Source organism: Anser anser (genome assembly GCF_964211835.1).
Source record: "Anser anser genome assembly, chromosome: Z".
NCBI lineage: Eukaryota > Metazoa > Chordata > Aves > Anseriformes > Anatidae > Anser > Anser anser.
Window position 1 is genome coordinate 20,985,104 of NC_139723.1, and position 25,752 is coordinate 21,010,855.

Consider the following 25,752-nt stretch of genomic DNA (forward strand, 5'->3'; position numbering starts at 1 on the left):
AAAATTAACTATGTCAGGTTGGCCATAGGAATGCCTTAAAAGCAGGGGAAAAACAAACAACCTTCACACAGCAGTCAAAAAGACCATTACGTGCATTAACCTGGGAAGAAGCCTGTTACTGAATTTCACTGTGAACCACAACACACTTTTGTAAAATTGCAAAGAGCGCAGATACTTAAAGGCTGTGGATGTGGTTTACCTTGACCTCAGTAAGGCTTTTGACACCGTTCCCCACAACATTCTCCTCAAGAAACTGGCTGATCATGGCTTGGACTGGCGTACGCTTCGCTGGGTTAGAAACTGGCTGGATAGCCGGGCCCAGAGAGTTGTGGTGAATGGAGTCAAATCTGGTTGGAGGCCGGTCACTAGTGGTGTCCCCCAGGGCTCGGTACTGGGGCCGGCCCTCTTTAATATCTTTATCGATGATCTGGATGAGGGCATCCAGTGCACCCTCAGTAAGTTTGCAGATGACACCAAGTTAGGTGCGTGTGTCGATCTGCTCGAGGGAAGGAAGGCTCTGCAGGAGGATCTGGATAGGGTGGAGCGATGGGCTGAGGTCAACTGTATGAAGTTCAACAAGGCCAAGTGCCGGGTCCTGCACCTGGGGCGCAACAACCCCAAGCAGATCTACAGGCTGGGAGATGAGTGGCTGGAAAGCTGCCTGGCCGAGAAGGACCTGGGAGTATTGGTTGATAGTCGGCTGAATATGAGCCAGCAGTGTGCTCAGGTGGCCAAGAAGGCCAACAGCATCCTGGCTTGCATAAGAAGCAGTGTGGCCAGCAGGTCTAGGGAAGTGATTGTCCCCCTGTACTCGGCTCTGGTGAGGCCGCACCTCGAGTACTGTGTTCAGTTTTGGGCCCCTCGCTACAGGAAGGACATGGACGTGCTCGAGCGAGTCCAGAGAAGGGCAACGAAGCTGGTGAGGGGTCTGGAGAACAAGTCTTACGAGAAACGGCTGAGGGAGCTGGGCTTGTTCAGCCTGGAGAAGAGGAGGCTCAGGGGCGACCTTATCGCTCTCTACAGTTACCTTAAAGGAGGCTGTAAAGAGGTGGGGGTTGGTCTGTTCTCCTACGTGCCTGGTGACAGGACGAGGGGGAATGGGCGAAAGTTGCGACAGGGGAGTTTTAGGTTGGATGTTAGGAAGTACTTCTTTACGAAAGGGTTGTTAGGCATTGGAATGGGCTGCCCAGGGAGGTGGTGGAGTCACCATCCCTGGAGGTCTTTAAAAGACGTTTAGATGTAGAGCTTAGCGATATGGTTTAGTGGAGTACTTAGTGTTAGGTCGGAGGTTGGACTCGATGATCTTGAGGTCTCTTCCAACCTAGAAATCTGTGATACTGTGATACTGTGATACATTAACTGGCAAAGCAGTCTGATGTGCTGACCTCTCACACTGTCACCTATGCCTTTAGTCATGGTCCTCAGCTCTTGGTTGACTTGGTTACTTTGATGGGGAACTGTGAGAAATGGGGTTTATTTTTGTATGTAAAACAATTTAAGATTATAGAACAAGAAGTGGGAAATGATGAGTATTAAAAGCCATTGAATAGGCAGTGAATCTCAGTGAATTTCTGGGGGAGAGCTGCAGTCTCAGCCTCTTTTTCTGTCACTCTGGTACCCCTAATAACCTTGAAATTCTGGCTGAAGAAAAGCTAACAAACATCACTGATAGATCAGAGCTGGAACTAGAATATGTGAGAAAGCAGTTATAGAAGGAAGAGCTGGCAATGTTATGGTTGGGAAAGGTCCATTTTAAAGAGCAATTTTAGTTGCTTGCTAGACTGAAAGCCGGTTTTCCACAACTTGGCCACAAAATACAGATGGCAGAAATGTAAGTGTGCAAAGTCTGTGAGGACAGAGGTGAGTGGGAGGAAATCTGTTAATGAAATGAAACCAACATGATTAAAATGCATAATCAAATTTATAACATTAAATTAATTTTTAGTAGTGGGGAGGGTCAAACATAATTGAATACATTTTAGTGCAGTATTGAAGCAGAAAAAAAAAACGTTTTTCCAGGAAAGAACAGGAAAAAAAGACAGAAAGAGAAGAGGTTTTCTTAGGTTTTCTTTTTTTTTTTTTTTTTTTTTTGAGGGTGCCTGACAAAACACATAGCAATGGAATACAAAAGGCCTCATTCTAATTGAATTACAAACTGTGTAATAGTTTAAACTGCACCAGCTGGTCTTATGAAGCTACCATATTCCTTGGAGACATGTTCCTTGGATTCTCTTAAGAATCTTACTAGACCAGTTCAACATTGCCTTCTGAATCTTTGTGCTGAAATAGCAAGATGTATAGCTTAACAGCTCAATCTTTATTAAACAATAACTACAGTGAAGCAAAGCACATGGTGTTTGTGCATGTGTGTGTTTAACTTGTATTAATTTGTATTTAGTAGCATCTTTGTCTCAGTTCTTCTGCTGTTTGTTGCTTTAAGTTGTCAGATCCTAGAGCAGTCACAGCCTTATAATCAACCCCTTGTTTAATGGGGATTGGAGTCACTGGGTAGCTCTGCTACACATACTAATTAATAAGTTCAGTGCTCTGCTACACATACTAATTTATAAGTTCAGTGTTCATCCTGGGAATAGTTATGAGAGATTCTTGTTGTAGGTGAGGTTTATCAATACATCTCTGAATCAGGCCAGAAAAGGAAAAAGTGAGGCATGGGAGGTTTTTGAGGCTTAATAAAGTAACTACAGTCAAGTGAACAACAGTCTTACTTAAACTTGCACCAGAAAAGTAAATAACTTCTGCAATTGATAATGGGGTTGGCTTTAGATTATTTTGAAGTAGAGTGCCAGCTGTGCATTAGGTGAAAATCAAACTCTGAATGACAAACTGTCAGCAAAAACTAGGACAATGTATGACCATTTATATTTTGTGCAAAAAGCTGGTGGGGTTGTAGTTGTATAAGTAGTTGTTTTGCTTCATTGGTCAATCACATACCAGCAAAAAATATCTGTTTCCTTGAAAACATATGGTGTTTATGTATTCTTTAATTTTTTTCAGTTGTGCTTATTCTAAGTGCTTTTTTATGTCTTAGTTTCCAAAATACTGTTTTTAATAGTTTTTTTAATGGGCAAAGCCATTGATCTTTCACAGGCTTAATGATTTTCATTTGCTTAAGTGAAGATTCCTGTAACATTTAAACATTAGGTTAAAGAAGGCTTCATATTAAGTAACTTAATTTGTTTTATTTTTATTTTTTTATTTTTTTTCCAGAGTTTATAGTTTTATAACTCTGGATTGTATGTAGTACTGAGTAATGATCGTATGTATTCCACAAATTTATTAAAAAAATAAAAATAAAAAATTCTGTTTTGTAAGATACCCTTTTAATGCTGAATTCAGAGAAAAACATACTGATCATTATCAGTCATATACTGTCACATCGCAGTAACAATGCAAGATTTTTTCAATAAAACCTGAATTACAGAAATCAGTTTGCTGTCTGATAATATGCATGTATATGTATCCATCTCTGAAAACAGATGTCTTAGCTGTAAATATTCTTCATTAGTTTTACATATTTCTTTGTGAAAACTTGAATTCTAGTTTTTAATTATGTAGCATCTTGCAGTATAAATTCCATAATACATACCAAGATGGGCAAAGTGAGACCCTACATCTTTACTGTGAAGTCTAGATTTATTCTTACCTTTGATGTATCTGTGCATTCCATGGAAAAAATGTGTAAAGTATATTTGTGACTTGAATAATGATGATGTACAGGAAGGAGAACTCTGAGGTTGGGAGATGCTTTGCTATGGCTTTGAAAATCTCTTTGAGATCTCTTGAGGTGGGATACAAAAGCAAACATCATCTGCTTTTTTCATGCAAAGATGAAAACCATCAGGCCACCCGAAGTACCCTCAGCTTGGTAGATCTAGACAATGCCAATGGTATCAGGACCTCTTGGAAAGTCTTACATTTTGTCTTTTTAAAGAAATCATTTCATTTATATTTTTTCATTTTTTTTACAGTATTCTATAACTTCTCTCAAGACCATCCCAGAATTATGTAGAAGGTGTGATTCACAAAATGAAGACAGATCAGGTATGATTCCTACTTCTGTCCACCATCATTTTCTAGACTGCTTTTTATCATGTACAACTTGGCAACAATTGCTTCTTGGCAGTGTTCTGTTTTGTTTTCTCTCATTTTTGTACAGCTTTCTGGAAACATGACTTTTTTTTTTTTTTCAACAGATGTTAGTTCATTAGAAGGAAAAAAAAAAGTTCCAAAAAAGGATTTGGCTGTATACAGATAAATGTAGGGCTTCATCTCAGCAGCTCCAAACCACAGTATATGCAACAATTTACTTGAAAACCCGAGAAACCATTGGTGACAAGACGTAATAATGTAGGCGCCAATGAAAAAATGTTGGATACATTTACTACCCATATGGCCACGACCAGTTTGAGGGATGATGTTTTGCCAGAGTCTGAAACTGTATCAAGGATGCTACATGATAGAATCCACTCTAAGGCATACTGTACTAGTTAAGATTAAAGCAGAGTTTTTGAGTTTAATAGTGTAAACTAAATGAAGAATCATGGCATACAGATGAGAACCAGCTGGGGACCTTCCCCCTTCTCTCCCTACCCCCCCCAACAAAAAGTGCATTCAGTGTTGTTTTTCACTCTGTAAATCAGATTAATCCCTTTTTGTTTTTCTCTTCCTGATGGAGGAGAAATGAATTGGTGAGAGGAGCATTTTTGTTGAGCTACGAAAAGTTTATTGTGCTTTCATCTGATCCTTTAATTGAATTTTCATTAATGTTGTTGAATCAAAGACTTTTATAACAGAAACGGCAGACCTGGAATTTGTGGGATGATAGAAGGGTTTAGGAACTGTGCTATACTTTGGCAACTTTCATTTCTGTATTTCCTTTCAGAGAATTGTAAATTTCCAAGGTGCGTAACTAATTTGAAACTTTATATGAGCTAGTGCTTCTGCCAGAGTCATTAAAGACCAGGTCACCATAGCCCTGTGCCACTGCCCTTGACGAAAAGGGAAGTGAAGCTTTCCTTACCATATGTTCTTGCAGTATTTTTACCCACACAAGGCACAGTGGTTATTGTGCAACCAGCGTTACCTACTGCAAGCAGAAAGGCAGGGAATAAGAGGAAAGGGAGAGGGTCCCCAGTCTCCCCACCACCTCAGTTTTCTGTGTCCCTTCCTCTCTCTGTTCTCTCTCATTCTCCGCCTTTACACCCTCCATCTTTGCCACCCCTTGCCCATGTCCTTGGCCCCTGTCCTCCGTCCTATCCTCATGCCCAATCCATCCTCTACCCCATGCCTTTCTCACCTTGTTTTGTCTCTGCTGTTGTCTCCTCCCTGTTCTCCTCCAATTTCAGCCCCACATTCTCCCTCGTATTTTTGCCCCTATACTCCCGTCTCTTTCCTCCCCTTTCCTCCCTCTTTCCCCACTTCTTTCCCAAATATTTTCCTTTCTAACTCACATTTCCTCCCCACTCTTTTTCCCTCCCATTCCTCCCCCTGTCATCCCCACCATCATCCCACCAAGTCTTTCCCAATATTCTTCCCACTGTACTTCTAGACCATTCTTTTTCCCATTCTTCTCACCATTGTCTCCACCATTCTCCTCCCCACTATTCACCACTCATTCTTGCTCTCTTAATTCCATCCTCAATGCACTTTCCCTTTACCCACCCCTCATTTCCCCCCTTCATTTTCTCCCACAGTGCTATTTGCCTCCCTCCCTCTGCCTATCAGTATTAACAGGTGATTACGTGGCAGCAGAGCATTGCCTCATATTTTCACAGAAATAGATAGTCGTTCATTCACTTCTTTGCTCCATGAGCAAGGTGAGCCAGAGAAAGAAAGCAAGAATTGCACATAAGACATGTTGTACTCTTAGGTCTATTCATGAGTACTACTTAGCCAGAGTGACAGAATCAATGTCTGCTCTCAGGAAGAAGAGAGTATTCATTTAAAAATACAGATAGTAGTCTTAAAGGAAAATGCCCACAAATGGCGAGGATGGGGCATTGGTCATGAGTTCTTCTTTAAGACCCTAGGATACTGACAGCTTATTGTATAGTCATGTCTCATGATCGCCTCTGCAATCAGCCATTTTTCAGTGATGACTTTAATTACATCTCCACTCATCCATTGCCTTGAAAAGGAGTTGACAGAAGTAAATACAGGCATTGCTGGAAGACAGTAGCAGCACTGGGGAGTCTGCCAGTGGAAGTTAATTCAGAGCTTTGTTTAAAATTCTTGAGTCAGAAAATAGGTCTTTAGTACTGATAATAATATCAGCAAGCTGGAAACAGTACTAAAATCTGTTTTTTTCACTCTATTTATCATTTAAAAGTTTTGGTGAGTTGAAAATAGTACTAAAATCTATTTATTTTCTTTTTTTTTTCTGTATTTTCTTTTTACCCGGTGAATACACATACATAGTGTTGTACAGAAAAGTATCACTTTACATCCCTGCACAGACTTTGCTGAGATATCAATGGAGTTGCATCAGTCAATGCTGTGTAAGGCCCCATCTGCTGATTGTTCATAGTTGCTTCTGCTGTGGTCTTCTGCCTTCCTCATACCATAGAACATTAAAAATAGTTGCCCAAATTACTGTTGTTGTGTGCTATTTTTGATGAGGATATATTATATCCTGCACTGAAAGATATATAAACATATATATATGTATCTGCACCTATATATATATATGTATATATTTCAAGACCCCACCTGGAGAACTGTGTTCATCTCTGGGGTCCCCAAAACAAAAGGTGCATGGACCTATTGGAGTGAGTCCTGAGGAGGGCAACAAGGATGATCAAGGGGCTGGAGCATCTCTCCATTAAAGACAGGCTGAAGGAATTGGGGTTGTTCAGCCTGGAGAAGAGAAGGCTCTGGGGAGACCTTACAGCAGCCTTCCAGTACCTAAAGGGGGCCTGCAGGAAAGCTGGGGAGGGACTCTTTCAGGGAGTGCAGTGATAGGACATGGGGTAATGGTTTTAAACTAAAAGAGGGGGGGGGGGTTAGATTAGACACTAGGAAGAATAATTCACTGAAGGTGGTGAGGCCCTGGCACAGGCTGCCCAGAGAAGCTGTGGATGCCCCATCCCTGGAGGTGTTCAAGGCCAGGCTGGATGGGGCTCTGAGCAACCTGGTCTGGTGGGAGGTGTCCCTGCCCATGGCAGGGGGCTTGGAACTGGATGGTCCTTAAGGTTCCTTCCAACCTAAACCATTCTGTGATTCTATGATATCATAAGTTATTAGTGTGAATGATGTTCCTGCTATGTTGTATCTGTATTCCAGTAGCAATTTAAGTAATTATGCATAGAAAAATTCAGAAGTCTTTCAAAGAGCTGGTAAAGCTTTTTGCCTCATACTGACTCCTTTTCAGTTGAGGTAACATTTTTTCTCTAAAACAGAGAATGTGGAATTAGAACCCTACAAGAATTAAAACAAAACAAACAAACACAAACAAACAAACAAACAAACAAACAAACCCTAAAAGTTAAAAGTTAGCTGTCAGACTAGATATGTGAGGACCCTAATAATCTAAAGAACGAATTGTCTCTTTCAGCCCTGTCTCAGAAAAAATATTTAGTTCACTAAGACAATTAAGACAGAGGTATAGAGAAAAAAAGTTTCAACTTTAATATACATATAAATACGCTGGCAAACATTTTCACCATGAGATTGTTAGAACAGATTTAAACCACAGTTCCTTTTTCTGGAATTACATTTTTTAATTACATGGCTGGTCTTTCTGTTCGTTGTTCACAGATAAGTTTAGCAAATTACCTTGTAAGTCCCATTTTCTTTCCACATTTCATCTAAATGTTGAACAATATGTTAGTAATGTGTGGAAGTGTTTGGTTACATTGTTTCAAATTGCTCTAAACACTTTCAACCCTAGGCAAACATACCAGTGTTTACCAGTCAGCACACTTTCTCACACATTTCTCATAAACCTTTCACAAGATTTATTTTTTTAACTATTTCTTTCTGCCTATAACTTTTGCTCAAATTGTTCTTTTGCATGAGGAGAAATTAGAAAGTCTGAGAAATTGAACTGCTTATAGTTCTTCCTCCCTGAATTGATCAACTCCACACTGCCTGCTCCCTTCCTTAAACTGCAGTGCCCATGATCTGTCACTATGGCAAGGTGTTGGTTTTTTTTCCTCAGTATCTTGCAAGATGTGTCTGAAAGTCATGCAGTTAATACAGTCTCACTGTGACTCCTCCATGTTTTGACTCAGATTGAGGGAATTCTCACTGGGGAAAATTCCAGGGGATTCCTGGAACCAAAGTATATCTGTCAGCAGCCATGGGTTACAAGGTAAAATATTTACAGGACTAGAGAGAAGGTGTAGGCCAAATCCTGTTTTACCCACAATAATGTGAGATTAAGGATAATCATTTTTTCTTCCATCATCTTTCAAGAGAACAATCTTTTTAGGTAGTATAATAACCACTAAGAAGTGCATTGTTCTTCTTCAGAGATGGAGAATTAAAGAACATAGTTTAAATATGGATCTAGCAAACTAATTTTTCAGAAAAGAAGTGTTAGCCAGCCTGCCCACTGAATTCTGGCGTCAGAAATCAGTCCTTTATGCTTTTGTTATTAAGCATGAAATTGGTTACTTTCTTTCTGTGCAGGTTTTCTAAGGCCACTTGAGTAAATGGTTCAAGACACCTCATAGGATCATGGAATATCCTTAGCTGGAAGGGACCTGCAAGGATCTTCGAGTCTCACATCTGTGTTCAACAGGCTTCTCTAAACCTTATCATTGTGCTGAAGTATATCTGCCAGCTACAATGACTTTTGGTTGTCCTTAAATGTTTGTCTCAAATAAGAAAAATATTCTGCTTTAGATCTTTATTTACATGTTGATAAAAGCAAGTTTATTTTTAGCATCCTTTTGCAGTGCTTTATTAATTCCCCACATAACCGTTACCCATGAAAGAATTCAGAAGATCAATTTTCTATTTGAGAAAACTAAATTAATGAGTGTAAAATGTCAGGAAATATAAAATTGCGCACAATTTTTATCTCAAGCTCTTTGTAATTTTTTAGCTATAACTGAAATTAAAATTTGATCTGGAGGCAGTGTCATATGGCATTTATTTCGAAGTGTCCACAGAGTTCCAAATACCTCCCAGGTAAATATGTCTGAAATAGTACTAAATTGGTTGGATAATTCCTTGGTAGAATACTGAAGAATTATCTCAAATAAAAAAAAATAATAAAAAAAGGAAAACAAAATTAGAATGATGACTATACATTGACGCTGGTGATAGCTATTCAATTTCTTTTCCTACCTCATTTTCACATCCTTCCTCTTCCTGTTTTACATATTTGTGCCAGGAGAAGCTCTTCTGATTTTTCAGTAGAACTTGACTTGCTACCTCCCTTTTACCTCCTTAGATCTGTCTGGACAAGGGTAAAACCAATTTGTTCATTTTGAAAATTTCCTTGCCTCTTCTATATTTTTTACTTTAGAAATGACAGCTTTTATAGTATTCTTCCTCAAGACAAGATATGAAAAATTATTCATTTACTGATGCTCATATTAAGGTTTGGATTACCTGGAAATAATGTATCCTTATTTAAAAGGACGAATTATTACTTTTCCTTCTTTCTGCCATTTCCAGACTCTTTCTTTCTTCTTTACAGTAGCTTCAAATTCACTTAAGTGGGAACAAACCCACTCCGATTTTGTCTGTGCAGGGTTGATCTTTAATTCAGACTGTCATCCATAGCACTCACATTAAGAACCGTAACATGTACTCTTGGAAGTTATTAATATATTAAAACTGTAAAACAGTGCCACCTTCAGTTACAATTGCTAAATATTATTTCAGTTATATTAATAAAATAATAAATAGAAAGTTATTCATAATTGCTTTTTATTATCCATTGATATGTAAGGGACATCCCTTCCTCCCTTCTTTGGAGCTTCAGTATTGCTGCCTGTTTTGGAGACAAATCAGTGTTAAAAAGTGTGAGAATTTTTCAAAAAATTTTTCTAGTGTAGACAACACCTTGTTGCTTGTATACAAAGCCAGAATTACAGTTCTGTAAATGGATCTGCGATGAGTCTTTAGTGATTTAAGACTCTTTACTGAAGTTCTATAACAAAGAAGATGATCAGGTGTTTTTTTCAGAGGTTAAAGAAAGTAAAACTCCAGATGTGAATCTTTATACACACTTAGTGATCCCAAATAATTACATAGTTCTTGAACAATATGGTGAAATATTGCATTTTAAAAAATATAGGTATGGGCATTTGTCAATAGTAATGCCAGACTTCCTTAATGACAATGATGGAAAGTAAAGTGCATAGTCACGGAGTTTGTAAAACACGGAGGAAGTGTTTTGGATAAGGCATTAGAATGCATTCATCCTTTGGTGGCAATAGAGCCAACCTAACAGAGTTTGTTCTCATAAATAATCAGAGCCTACATGGTAAAGAAGCTTGCTGTTATGTTCTCAGCAAGGGCAGAGAGTACCTTCCTGTATTTTGTACTGGAAGACTTCCAAATATGTAGTGACAAGTTGTTGAGGCAAAAGCCCACAAACCGTCTCTTCTCTTGTCTCTTTGACAGTTTTTCACATTGATTCCAGTCTTGCTGCTATGTGCAAACAGATTGTGTTCTTTCAGGGTGGTTACATCTTCATCATAGAATAACTGAAGTCAGAAGGCACATCTGAATCTGTCTCGTCCAACTCCCTGCTCAGAGCAGGTCTAGTTACACCAGATTGCTCAAGGATCTGTTCTCTAAATGACTGCTACAACAGAGAACATTGCAACCAGCTCACTTTGAGAAGGTGTTATTTAAGGAGCAACCATAGTACTCCTGGCTCGTTGTCAGCAAATAATAACCATATTTAACCTCAAAGATTCATAGGCCTTTAGGAGATCTACTAGGCATGATAAAATTAGCAGATGGACCTGCCATACTGTAGGACTATGGGCTTCATTGCTCAAGCAAAATATTGTTCTCCACTACTCATAATTTTCCTGTGTTTTGTGACTGTGCAGGTATAGATTTTATAGAAAACAAAGGTTGAAATACAGTGAATTTAGAGTTAGCACAGTCTGGATCAGGTCACTGGACAGAAGTAGCATTAATAGCATTTATGATTGATAATTATTTGCATAAAGGGATGTCAGGCAGTTTTTCTTCTGGACAATGGTTCAACACAGTTGACCATTAAGGTGTTGCTGTCTATCCTGAGAAAGAACAGGGACGGCAGGCTAAAAATGCTACATAGTGATATAACAATGATGAGGGTCACCACTTTCCACCCACAGAACAGGAATGAACTAATACTCTTTTTCATTCCTGTTAAACAGAGGTTTATCTGTCAAGTGATCTGCTAGAACAACATGGACTGAATGCCAACTGATCTGCAACTGACTCATATCTTTACAGCTGTTTCCTGCTTGCTTGTACTACTGCCTGTTGTATGTCCCAGCTGTTCAAGAGCAGCAGTCATGGCTACAGAAATCAGTCAAAGCATAAACTAAATGAGACTGTGGTGATGGTGACAGAAACACACTTTTAGAAGTTTGGCCGTTCCCTCAGATCCGCAGCCAGTCAGTGCTCTGCAAATGTGAATTGTTCTGGGTTCTTTGTTAGGTGGATCCATGAAGATCTTGCATGGCAGCATCTACAAATTACACTCTGCAGTACATTCAGTCCACTTTGTCATGGTACTAATGCTTGATATACAGCTCTTTGTCACCTCCTTCTTGTGTTCCAAGTGCTGTAAACTTCATGAAGCCACCAGCAGTTACAGAATGTTATTGTACCCTTGTGCCAGGGAGACAAACTCTTGCATGAACATCAGAAATGAATTTCAGCAGTAGTTTCCTGAAAATAAAAGCAGAGCTCTTTATTTTCATTGTAGTCAGGACAATTTAAACATATTCCAATGTCTGGTATTGGGTTGCAAGAATCATAGAAATTGCCTGTCAGAATTCATCTGTGCGTAGGGTAGTCTCAATGGCTGGACAAAACTCATATAATTACTATATATTTCCACAGATGCTCCTATACCAGATAAGACTCTCTCACACACTTCTCCCTGCCCTAGATACTTAGATAACATTGAAAAAATGCCCTGAAGTCAGCAGATGCTTCAAATTGGAAACATGTTTTAAAGATCTCTCTCTCTCTCTGTCTCTCTCTCAAAGTTCAAGATAAATTTTGATTCTTAAAATCAAATATGACAAAGTAATTGAATTGACCTATAAATTAATAAAACTGTAAATATGTCCACAGGCCTCTTTAATCAAGTTTTGTGCTTCTTCCTCACAAAGGGCACAGAGCATAATATATGGTAAAGAACTACTTTTGCAAATCTGACTTTTGCAGATTTTCTTCAGGTAATATTTTCTGCCAAGGAAATGCTTTGCTACTTCAGGTGTATCAGACCTACACATCTTTACTGAAAGCAATGAAAAGTCTTCCCAGTTTTTTTGTCATTCTTTCTTAGTACTTAAGCATCACAACAGTGAGATTACCCAAGCCTCTCGTATTTGTGATTAAAAGTTAAGGAAAAAAAAAAGTCATCACCTTTTAATATTTGAAATATTCTAGCCACATAGCCCAAGACCCAGAAGGCTCCAGAAGGGTCTGGGAGAATGAAGAACCATACACTGTAGGAGAAGATCAGGTTCAAGACCAGCTAAGGGACCTAAAGGTGAACAAGTTCATAGGACCTGATCAGATTCATTCACAGGTCCTGAGAAAACTGGCAGATGTAGTTGCTAAGTCACTGTTCACCATAGCTGAGAAGTTGTGGCAGTCTGGTGAGTTCACACTGACTGGAAGAGGAGAAACATAACCCCCACTTTTAGAAAGGGAAAAAAGGAAGACCCAGAGAACTACAGGCCAGTCAGTCTCACCTCTGTGCCTGGCAAAATCATGGAGCAGATCCTCCTGGAAACTGTGCTGGGGCACATGGAAAATAAAGAGGTGATTGGTGACAGCCAACATGGCTTCACTAAGGGCAGATCGTGCCTGACAAATCTGGAAGCCTTCTACACTGGAGTTACAGCATTGGTGTATAGGGGAAGAGCAACTGATGTCATCTACCTTGACTTGTGCAAAGCATTTGACACTGTCCTCCGTGATATCCTTATCTCTAAATTGGAGGTATGTGGATGTGATGGTTGGACCACTTGGTGGGTAAGGAATTGGCTGGATGGCTGCTCTCAAGGAATTGTGGTCAACAGCTCAGTATCCAGGTGGAGGTCAGTGATGAGTGGTGTTCCTCAGCAGTCAGTACTGGGACCAGTGCTGTTCAACACCTTTGTTGGTGACATGGACAGTGGGATTGAGTGCACCATCAGCAGGTTTGCCGATGACACCAAGATGTGTGGTGCGGTTGATGTGCTAGAGGGAAGGGATACCATCCAGAGCGACCTGGATAGGCTTGAGAGGTGGGCCTATGAGAACCTCATGATGTTCAATAAGGCCAAATGCAAGGTCCTGCACCCGGGCCAGGGCAATCCCAAGCACAAATACAGGCTGGGTGAGGATGGAATGAAAGCAGCCCTAAGGAGAAGGACCTGGGAGTGCTGGCTGACGAGAAGCTCAACATGAGCCAGCAATGTGTGCTTGCAGCCCTGGAAGCCAACCGTATCCTGGGCTGCATCAAAAGAAGTGTAGCCAGCAGGGTGAGGGAGGGGATTCTCCCCCTCTTGTGAGACCCCACCTGGAGCACTGCATTCAGCTCTGGGGCCCCCAGAAAAAGAAGGATGTGGACCTGTTAGAATGGGTCCAGAGGAAGGCCATGAAGATGATCAGAGGGCTGGACCACCTCTCCTATGTAGACAGGCTGAAGGAGTTGGGGTTGTAAAGCCTGGAGGAGAGAAGACTCTGGGGAGACCTTATAGTGGCCTTCCAGTACATAAAAGGGGCCTACAGGAAAGCTGGGGAGTAAGTATTTACCAGGTAATGTAGTGATAGGACAAGGAGTAATGGCTTTAAACGAAAAGAGGGGAGATTTAGATTAGATATTAAGAAGAAATTCTTCACTATGAGAGTGGTGAGGCACTGGCACAGGCTGCCCAGAGAAGCTGTGGATGCCCCATCCCTGGAGGTGTTCAAGGCCAGGCTGGATGGGGCTTTGAGCAACCTGGTCTGGCAGGAGGTGTCCCTGCCCATGGCAGAGGGGTTGGAATCAGATGGTCTTTAAGGTCCGTTCCAACCCAAACCACTCTATGATTTTGTAAATACTGGTGCACAGAAGAGATCTGTTTTATCCAAGATTATACCAGACTTATTTTTCAGATTCTGGAATTATTTTAGCTGTTCCACATTCTAGTCCACTGCCTTAAGCTTAAACCATCCTTTATTGTTGTTTATAAGAGAATAAAGTGGTATTTATTTGATCCAGACTTTTAATGGCCCCTGCCTGCGTTCATAAATATGGAGATATGAGCAAGACACTTATCCCCTGGAGCAGCTGTTGAAGACTACTTGCATAACTCCTGCTGTGGTGGTGTTTTGGAGGACATAGGCATTGCTTGCCTTTACTTTTTCAGAGAACAAACATCTGAAAACAGAAGAGAGGAGATTCAAGCAATGCCCTGGTCCATTCTGTCCAATGTTCTCGGTGTTTTGTAGGAGGAAACCATGCTGTAACTGCCTAAGCAGTAATGCAGTCTATACAGCATCCAAGCGAATAATTGCACCAAGGATTGCATCTAGCAGTTTAATTAGCTTTCCTCCGTAGTGCTTATGTGGTTAAATGCCATATTCTAATCCTTTATTAAATGCAGTGTGAATTCATCATCCCTATTAAGTAAAGAATATGTTCATAAGTCAGTAAAAATGTTGCTAATTGTTCTTAGTGTCCCAGTTTGTTTTTCTGGAGCTAGTATTTGTAAAGAGATGCTCCACCAGTATGTTGGGAAGGAAAACAATGAAGAATGTGATTGCCTTACTCCACTCTAGCTGTAATGAAAGAGAAATATATGACTGTGCAATGATCCGAGACAGATTTGTAACAAAGGTCATTGCTTCTTTCTGGTGTCCGATTTTACAATATTATCATCAGTGGTTTCTGTAAATACTTGTTATTAAGGTTAGAAAGTAGAAAAAGCAAAGCAACAAAATAAATGAAAGCTTAAAGAAAGTGACGACAAACAAAATGTTGATGCCTTTTCCTCTGTCTAGACCCCTGTGTTGAAAGCAGTGTTTTCATAAAACGCAGACAGAATTCATTTCCATACTGAGTGCTTAATAGTTCCTGTCAGAACAAAACAGCTGGGAAACATATGGTATCCATTTCCCTGTATCACTTGGAAAAAATTTCACATGTAAATAAAACCAACATAAAAGTGTAGGCCTTTGAACCTAGAATCTTATACAACACATAAATAAGTCAGTACAGTGCGTTCTTTGTATTGGCCCACTAAGTTACATGCCTTCTGATTATTATTATTTTTATTTCTTTTTCGGAAATGTATTCTTAAGCACTTCCAAAAGTATTAAGGTAATTTTCAGACATCCGTAACTACTAAGCTATACTAATCTTTCACTTCAAACATTAATGTTGCACTGAAAGTGTATATATCTGTTTCCTTAGGAAGGTGTTCGTGGCAAATTATGTGTTTTGACCACAAATTAGATCTCCCTGATATGCAGTTAGCATGTGTAATAAATCTGCTATGTTTAAACTGCATTCTTGAGTTTGAGAATGTATTAACTCTTAATGTACAGTAAGAGGAGCATAGAAGGAGAAACTGCCTAAAGGCTTTAGTGTTTTTAGTATTGTCTCTCTAATGAAAAAAAAAAATAAAATTCTTTACCAGAGTTCACTGATTAATGAGAACATAAATATCACCAACTGGGACTGTAGGAAAGAATGCAGGTCCAGTAGGACTAAGAGCTCAGGTATCTTTAGCTCCCTTTCTTCTCTGCAAGTCAGACTCACTGGTCAAGCTCCAATGTGCTGAAATAATTCTCTGGAAGTTCCAGAGCTATAGGTATGTGTGTATGTGTGTGTGTGTGTGTAAACCTATGCACATTAACAGATGGAAAGTTGGACTGAGAAGCCCAGCATACGGAGGAGAAATGGAAAAAGAAACATTGCAGTTGAATAAGTAGGCTTAATTTTCAGATCAGAGAATAGTTTAGGTTGGCAGGGACCTCTTGAAATCTGGCCCAACCTCTCCACTCATGCGGAGTCAGCTAGAGCTGGTTACCCAGGACTGTGTCCAGGTGAGTTCTGAGTATCTTCACAGACATAGAATTTACAGAATCATAGTGTTTTGAGTTGGAAAGGACCTTAAAGACCATCTAATTCCAACCCCCTGCCATGGGCAGGGGCACCTTCCACCAGACCACGTTGCCCAAAGCCCCATTCAGCCTGGCTTTGAACACCTTCAGGGATGGGGCATCAACAGCTTCTATGGGCAACCTGGTCTAGATCTTCCAGCCCAGGACCACTCCTGCCCAGCTGCTGGGGCCCAGCCCTGTGCCCCCAGGGACCCAGGGTTTCTGCCTAGGCTGGGGGATAGAGCTGCTGTTTCCCTTTTGCAGGGTCAGATAGTGCCAAAGCTGAGCAGTTGTCCAAGACACATAGACACATTTGTATCTTCTGGTGGCAGAGGTACAAGTTTACTGGTACAGGCCTGCACACAGCACTCTGCAGCTTCACAAGCACACACACATTTGTGGATCCTTCAAATGCCTGGCATGGCCCCTTTGTCCACCCAGCACCCTGCCCAGATCGCAGGCCCCTTACCTGCTTCGTGGGTCACCTACTCACTGGCTGGTCCAGCTTGAAGCTCACTGCAGACAGGCAGTACTCACACACTTGCCGTCACACACACCACACTCTCAAGTCCCTATGGCACACCAGCATGGACCCCCTGCATGCCTGATACCCTGGCAAGGACCTGAGGGCCCTGCTACTTGTCAGCTAGTCCAGCTGAAAGCTAGCAGGCGAAAGCACGTGCACACCCTGGGCACACCAGGAGATCAGGTGCACAGCCCAGCTAGACAAGCACACTGACCTTCTTAATTTGTACTGAGCCTTTTATACTCTTTTCTACATATTCCTTTTGTTCCTCTTGCTCCCCTTTCCTCTTACACACCCCCATGGATTTGCAGAGGGCTGCAGTTTTTGCAGCCTCCTAGTCCAGGCTCCCCCAGCCCTCCGGTTCACAGTATTATCATCTGCAAAATCCAGGTTGATCTTCCTGGAAGCTGCACCTGTAGTTAGATGGCCCATCCACTAGTGTGACTGGGAGATTTATTTCTTGCCAGTGTCCCCATTTTTGTTTTGTCAGATCTGTGTCTCAGCATTTTGCTCATGGTTCTTTACTTCTTACCAACCCAGCCCAGAAAGCCTCACTCAGACAACCTTGTTAAATAACATTCCCACATTCCATCTTTCTTTATCAACTGGTAAAACTGACCAAGTTTTGGTTCCCATCACTTCCTCCCTTATCCCTTGTTGCATTGGAAAAGGTTCTTCACCAAATGCCCTTAAAGTAGCAGATACTCTGCTTCTATATAACCTTACACTTCCCTTCAGCTGGAATTTCATGTGTTCCAGTTTGTGCCCATTGCCTCTTATCTGATCAGTGGGTACCACTGAGAAGAGCCCAGCTCCCTCTTCTTCCTTACCTCCCACCATGTCTTCTTACCCGTGGGTAAGATTCTCCTGAACCTTCTCTTCTGCAGGCTGAACAGTCCCAGCTCTCTCAGCCTCTCTTCGTATGAAAGAGGCTCCAGTCTCTTAGTTGTCTTTGTGTCTCTGTGCTAGACTTGCTCTAGGAAGTCCGTGTTCTTCTTGCACTGGGGAGCCAGGACTGGACCCAGTACCCAGGTGTGGTCTTGCCAGAGCTGAGCAGAGACCTCACCTCTCTTGACTTGCTGTTTTAATAAAAACAGGATTTCCAATTCCTGTGTCAAAAAATACATCTTCTAGAGGTAAAAAGCCTTAAAAGAATAAAGTATTGCTGTAACTAAAACAAATTCACTTAAAATAATTTTAACCAAGGAGGTTGTCCTACTCTTCTTATGTATCTCTGTTCAACTAGAGATGTGCAAAAAGGGGAGTGCAAACTAGCATATCTGGGTAAGGCCACTGTGAATGCCACTGGACTCTTACAGGTTCCTATTACTTGATTAAAACTACTTTCTTTGTAAATGATTACAACGTATGTCCTGTCTGAAGATTTCTCTTCTAGAGTGTGAATTTCTTCAGCTGTTTTCTTAGAGATGCAATTAAATCTGTTTAGATATGAATCTGGCATGGTATCATATAATTCTGGCTTCCAGTGCTTAGCCAGGTATATCTTTGAAGCATGCTATATATATCATGTCATACATCTGGCAGTGATCAGCAGTTCTAAATCATATTCCTCTATTTCTTCAGTTTCCAGCAGCAGCTGGAACTGTGGAGTCTCAACTCTTATCGGAAATGCACAGAAACCAACAGGCATTGCAGATGTGTGCAATAAATTCAGACCAGTGAAGAGGGTTTCCCCACTAAAGCACCAGCCAGAGAGCTCTGAGAACAGTGAAAGTGATGACCAAAAGAACCAGAAGGGAGAATACCAGAAAGGCAGCGAATCACAGCCTGCACCTCCAAATGATGACCAGAGCCCAGGAGAAGGAGAGAACCTTAAAAGTAAAAACATTGAGCCTACTGTTGTGCTCGGGGAGCTGGAGCATTACGACCTGGATATGGATGAAATTTTGGATGTGCCTTATATTAAATCAAGCCAGCAACTCGTTCCTTTCACAAAGGTAGCTCCAGAGAAAAAAATTTTGGGTGTATGTTCAACAGTCAATGGTGTCAGTGGCAAGACCTGCCCTACAGGGAGCACAGAGAACTCGCCTTGTGGGGTGACACAGTTCTGTGTTCTCTCTCCTGTGAAAGGCTCTCAGCTGAGAAAAACGCAGCCCATTGTCCTTGATCAGCACAAGCATGTAACAGAAGAATTAGAGCTTTCCCAGCCTTTAGTTAAGTGTAGCTCAGTCCATGAATCTGAAGCCCAGGGCAAGGGTTTCCTCTGTAGGACATTTGTTGATCCTCAGGCTCACAAAACTGAGAAGACTATGCCAAACTGCCACCTGAGGACTTTTCACCTGCAGACAGCGGTGGCAGAAAACAAGCAACTTGAGGAACTGAATATGAACTGGAGCAGTGCAGGGGGCCCAGAAGAAAGGAGTGAAGAGGTGAAAAAATTTAAAAGCATCTTAAACATTGTAAAGGAAGGGCAAATATCATTACTGGTAAGTATCATCTTTTTCATAAACCATGTAGAATAAGAGGGTTCTGTGGTGTGATTCATTACATCAGCAAAACTTATGAAGTGCGTATTTTGCATCACCACCCTTTTTATCGTGTATGCTCCTTAGAAATTGGGCAAATTGGCTTCCAGATAGGAAGTTTTCATCTTTAAAACAAATATATACCAAAACCAGGATACTAGTTTTAAGCGAGCATGGACAAGATTGCTAGTTTATACAGTAAACTGAAATCATATAGAAGGTAGGCATTTTAACTCTTGAGATCATTTGAATATCAAATTTAAATCTTAAATGGGCTTTGCTTTTCACAACATTTGTGGGTTGTTTTGTTCAGTCACCAGTGGTTTACCTCAGTTGTTATTTAGAAGCTGACAGTGGGAACAGAGGGGCTTCTGTTGTATTCTGATTATTATTCAGGAGTGTTTATGCTGGCTTGTTGCAGCAGCATTCTCAGGCAGGGCCATTCTCTAAAGCCTCAATGGCCTCTGACCCATATGAAGTTTTCAGTAAATTCTAGCACAGTGATCAGACACTATCAATGATGTTTTCCAAAGTAACTAAACACAAGTGAACACAATGATGCAGAGCATGTGATCTGCAGTCAGAATGGCTGGTGGAGGCCCTGTGTATGTATAAGAACTGTTTTTGTTAGATTTTTGTTTAGCTTCTCTGTTTACCAGTCTAGCTCAAGCACAAAGGCATGCTATTAACGTAGCAGTAAAAACAAAGACAGACATTCAAAGACTAGACAGAGGCAGAACAGTATATTAGAATGTTCAATAAGAAATAAAAGTAGATGGAATTCACCCAAAACAGGAATTGGTAAAAATAATACAAACAAACAAACAAAACAAGGTCATAATAGGTAGGCAGGTGGGCAGAAAATATGTATTTTTTTCCAAACAGATCGAAATCTGTAAGTAAAGTATGTTCATCAAACAGTACTCTGACAAGTCTGCACAACACTAGAAACTTGTCATTGTTACTGCTTAACTCTGTGTTCTTTCTTCCATTTTCCTTCTGGGGTTTATCAGTCTAATTGTTTTGTCTGAAAATTAGACTCGGGCAGGAATAATGTATTAAGTCATGGTTGTGAATTACTTTGGGTAAATATTCCAACAAATTATTTTTTAATGGAAACAAGCTACTAAATAAGAGTCTTCTGCCTCATGTTTTAACTACAATTTAGATTATGCTTAACAATACAAGCTACTGCTTTGTGGTGAGGAAAATTAAACAGGAAGATTTTTAAGAGTCGTGGATGATTTCTCTTCAATTACACATAATTATAATGCCTTCTGTCCCTCCTCCCCTCCCTGTCCTCACCCCCACCCCTCCCAAAAAAAAAGAAGAGAAACCAATTGCAAAATTGACAGAAATTATGAAAATGTATTTTCTTACAACTGCATTGTAGAACAAACTAGTACAAAGACAAAGCTATTCAAGAACCTTGCACTTCTTTATGGCATTTACCTTAGATGGAGAGAAATTAAGCAGTGAATGAACTCAATGAGCATACTGCCTCTATCCTTTCACTAATGGTAGCCAGTTGCTGTACCAGGAAATTAAAAGCTGCTGGTTGTGAGTTGTAAAAGAATGTGACTATGGGAAAATGTCTTTTGTCTTGTATCTTGGGTTCTGAGGCTTAGAGTTCTGTGTATCTTTCTTATCCCTAGTTGTAACTAACATAACGCCTTCTTTAACAGCCACATTTAGCAGCAGATAATCTGGATAAGATTCACGATGAATGTGACAACAATCTGTTGCATGTAGCAGCATCAAAGGGACATGCAGAATGCCTGCAGCATCTCACTTCTTTGATGGGTGAAGACTGTTTGAATGAAAGAAACATTGAGCAGCTAACTCCAGCTGGATTAGCAATAAAGGTAATTTAGTCTCTGTCTCTACTGTAATGTAACATAAAGGTGTTTTAGTTTCTTTCTCTGACAGCAGTAGGCATTACATCCAGCAGGATGTCATTTTCAAGCCTTTTGTTAAATGGGAACAAAAAAAAACAGTTGTCTGGTACCTCATATGCAGATAAAAATGGATTACTATGCAGGATATTCTGTCAGCTGTATACTACTGACATTTTTATACATTGCTGTCAATGAATATATGTTCATTTTTAAATCTGTTAACTGTATAAAAAATTGCTATATTCTGAGGAACATTCATTCAATCAGACTCAGTTGTGTCTTCAGAAAGTGTAAGAGAGTTAGAAAAAAAAGGTGTGAGACCATGTTTACAAAGCGTGAAATAACTCTGATCCACATCTGGAGTTGAAACTTGGTTATCTTGGTTATCTTGGTTATCTAGAACAATTGCATCGAAGTTAAAATGTACATATTACAGAGCAACCAGTCAGAAAATGTGATAATTAATGTCAAAACTTACAGAAACAACTATTATGTAGGGAAATGTGAGGATAATTGGTGTTGCTACCCTAAAGTAAAACCTAGAGGTGTATAGGAAGGATAATTTAGCCAAACTAATTCTGGGTCTTCAGTAAGATAGGATGGTCGAATGCTATTCATCTTAGTCACGGAGTACCTTAAGACGGAACAATGACAGGGTGACAAGGGTTTCTGATTTTTCAGATATATTTTTTTCAGTTTTTAATTGGTTCTTGGGAAAACTTTAGAAACTGGCAGAGAAGTGGTGGACTCCAATCTGCAGGTTTGCATTCCTCTCTTTGTATAAAAACAAATCTGAAACTTGAAATTGATATTTCTTTCCTTTCCAAAATACCTTTTCCTTTCTATGAATGCAGAGGGTATTTTATGTTTTCTGTGTTGTTCTGTATGAGGTTTTAACTGAGGGCTTGAAATGATTTAGCTATAAAGACTATAATAACGGTTATGAAAATGACAGTTGAATAGTGAAATAATAGCAGATCATACCTGCATTTAGTGATAATTGTGATAAATATAATCGTTGAAAGAGAGGACACTGCAGCAAGAGACACTGCTAAAAGCTGTTGCTTTTACACTGGGTCACAAACATGCTCTGAAGAAGATGTTCGTCTGTCTTTCATAGAATCATAGAATGGTTTGGGTTGGACGGGACCTGAAAGACCATCTGATTCCAACCTCCTGCCATGTGCAGGGACACCTCCTGCCAGACCAGGTTGCTCAGAGCCCCATCCAGCCTGGCCTTGAACACCTCCAGGGGTGGGACATCCACAGCTTCTCTGGGCAACCTGTGCCAGTGCCTCACCACCCTCTGAGGGAAGAATTTCTTCCTAGTGTCTAATCTAAGTCTCCCCTCTTTTAGTTTAAAGCCATTACCCCTTGTTCTATCACTGCACTACCTGACAGAGTCCCTCTCTTGCTCTCCTGTAGGCCGCCTTTAGGTACTGGAAGGCCCGCCCCTACAAGCCTTGTCTTCTCCAGGCTTAACAACCCCAACTCTCTCAGCCTGTCTTCATAGGAGAGGTGGTCCAGCCCTCTGATCATCTTCATGGCCCTCCCCTGGACCCATTCTAACAGGTCCACATCCTTCTTTTTCTGGGGGCCCCAGAGCTGAATGCAGTGCTCCAGGTGGGGTCTCACAAGAGGGGGAGAATCCCCTCCCTCACCCTGCTGGCTACACTTCTTTTGATGCAGCCCAGGATACGGTTGGCGTCCTGGGCTGCAAGCACACATTGCTGGCTCATGTTGAGCTTCTCGTCAGCCAGCACTCCCAGGTCTTCTCCTTAGGTCTGCTCTCAATCCATTCTTTGTCCAGCCTGTATTTGTGCTTGGGATTGTCCCAGACCAGATGCAAGACCTTGTACTTGGATCAAGGTCTTTGCAGCATCTACATCTCACTTCATAGAAACTTGTAAACCTCCCTGAGCATGCATAGTAATTTGGAACACTTGAGAATGGGCTGTAAAAGGTGTTCAGGGCAAGAGCCCTCTCCTTGTTTTTATTTGTACAGTATTGATCGCAGGTCCTAATCCAAGAGGTTTAGGTGTTCAGATACTAAATACTTAATAATAACTTAGGAAACATACACTTAATTATTGAGTTTGTAGGGAGATAGATTGCTCACTCTGCTCCAGTAAATGATCTTATTAAACATGGAGCCTTGTTGTGTGAGTGATAAAAGCAGAGCTATGGCTTTGGTCTAAACAATTGAACAATAGGGATCAGATTGTGTATGTAGTACTCTTTCACTGCCTCTTGAGCTGGTGTCTGCTGTGATGCCATTCAGCAAACATTTTGTGCCAACACATTTGCTCAGCTGTAGTTTTAGGAGGGAAAAGATGGAAATCACAAAGTAAGTTTGAGGTGACTGCAAATTATAAGTAGTCAAATTATATTTGATCCAGGACAGCAAGATAAACAAGTGCAATACATGAGGAAAAATAAAAGAAAAACTTCAAAAAAAAAAAGGAATTTTGTGACATACTACATTTCTGATACACTTTTCCCTGTTTAGTAGATGTGTTTGGAATGAAACAGCTGGAATTTAAATAATTTTTTTTTGTTGTTTGTTTAGAATGGTCAGCTGGAATGTGTTCGGTGGATGGTGAGCGAAACAGAAGCTATTGCAGAATTAAGTTGCTCCAAAGATCATCCGAGCCTTATTCATTATGCAGGTTGCTATGGTCAGGTATGGTTTTCATTTACTTTTCGAAGAGATTATTGAGATGCTTATACAGGAATTTCAATTTAAAGCATCTTTATTATTTTATGGCTTTTAAACATGGGTGTTCATAAATAGTTTAAATATTGAAAGATCTTTTTCCCATTTAATCTGTGTATTTTTTCTGTGTTCTCCCTCTTAAGTCCTTTTTTTAAGCTTTAAATAATGTCTCGAGGAAGATTAGATGCCATATTACGCCAGCCTATCAATCCCAGGAGCGTCTACTAAATTTAGTCTTTATGATCCCTTGGGAGTCCCCTTGGATATTAGAAAATCATCAAACATTTTGAATAGTTCACATTCCTTTTCCAGGAGGGACTAATCTCAAAAAAAAAAAAATGGCCAATTGTGGCAATTTATGAATTCAGTATATTGGCAGTAAAATGAAGTGTGACAGAACTTAATCATCTGCCTAACTCTAGCCAGTCTTATTGAGAATTACATATAAAAATACGTTGTAAACCAATCCTGTTCCACACCTAACTTATCTATAAATCTAATCATGGGAAACCACAGAAGTACAGCATTTTGGTGTTTTGCTTATGTCTGGGGAAACATATAGCTTGATTGGACCACATTCTCCTCCCACAATCTGTTTTTCCTAAATAGACCTTGCGGTAACCCCTCTTCAAAGGACCTTCTCCAGGATTTACTATACAAGTAATAGTGATTGGTTATTCTTCTCTAATGCCTTTGGCAGATGGACCAGTTGTATCATCCAGTTTCTTCAACAGACATTAAGGATAAATGCAGAAAAAATACTATTTTTGTGCTAATGCTGTTTTCTCTCTTACTTAGTAAAAGAGAGGACAAGCAAAACGTATTCCCTAAGAAAATGTGCTTTTTCTTTCCTGTACAAACATGGTTATCTTATTCAGTGCCTTACAAATATTGTGGCGTGTTTTGGCTGTTAGTTGGTTCTTTGCAAGGGTGGATTTACTATAGGGGGGTGGAAAGAGAGGGGCAGATCTGGAAAGCTATGGAGCTGGAAGTCTACCCTTTCTCTTGCTGTTTCCTAAGGCAACACAGACACTTTGTTCTTGGCTGTGCAAACACCTCCATTACTCTTTGCTCACCTGCTATGCAGATATTACTGGTGCAAATTAGGAATCTGCCGTATATACTGATTGATTTTATCCTGCTTTCTGTAACAATATAGGCTTGTAAACTTACAACTGATGTAAGGAAGCTGGGAGCCCAATCAGTACTGGATTTGAGAAAGAAATGTTTACTACTGAGAAGAAACTTTGGAAGAGAAAGCTTCATATGAACTTATGTTCATGTCTTCTTTTCATTAGCCTAATTTTGTCCTCATCTCTAAATCTCTAAAGATGTTTATACAAACTGAATCCAGTCAAGTCCTTTTTTTTTTCAAGCTCTGCTGTCTACTGCCAGGAGCAGATCTGGCACAGTTTATCTAGATATTCTTTTCAGCTCAGGACGGAAGCTCCACCAGTTAAGAAACACCAGCTACAGTCAACCATGCATGAATTTTACAAAGGTGATATAAAAATTACTGCCAAATTTTCTTAGTTAGCTGAACGTCAAAGAAAGTTCATATGTAAGGTCAACTATCTTTTTTTTTATAAACTATAAATGTCTTACAAACATGAAGGAATGTTGAGGCTGAAGGGAAGCCAGACTATCTTGCCCAACTGTGTTAGGAAGAAAAAAAGAGTTGAGATATTCCAAAGCGTAATTGGCACTATCCTCAAAGTTTTAATTTATTTTACCATTACTTACATGAGAGATAATCCGTGTAAACACTGGTCTTGGCAGAATTACAAGAGTAATATTATTACAAGGAAGACCTGTAATTGAATCATTTTCTAT

At 40.3% G+C, this 25,752-nt stretch overlaps 1 protein-coding gene across 5 annotated transcripts in view; it reads left to right on the top strand.

Annotated features, from left to right (window-relative positions):
• The window catches only part of SNCAIP (synuclein alpha interacting protein), a 91,814-nt gene that overhangs the window by 40,897 nt on the left and 25,165 nt on the right, over positions 1–25,752 (top strand). For 4 of the 5 annotated variants that reach the window (XM_083819154.1, XM_083819153.1, XM_083819156.1 and 1 more), the window contains 4 exons: positions 3,990–4,062; positions 18,404–19,266; positions 20,991–21,170; positions 23,773–23,886. In XM_083819154.1, the coding sequence (XP_083675280.1) occupies positions 3,990–4,062; positions 18,404–19,266; positions 20,991–21,170; positions 23,773–23,886 (1,230 nt within the window). The remainder of the gene's footprint in view (positions 1–3,989; positions 4,063–18,403; positions 19,267–20,990; positions 21,171–23,772; positions 23,887–25,752) is intronic. The other variant, XM_083819157.1, reaches the window with a different exon arrangement.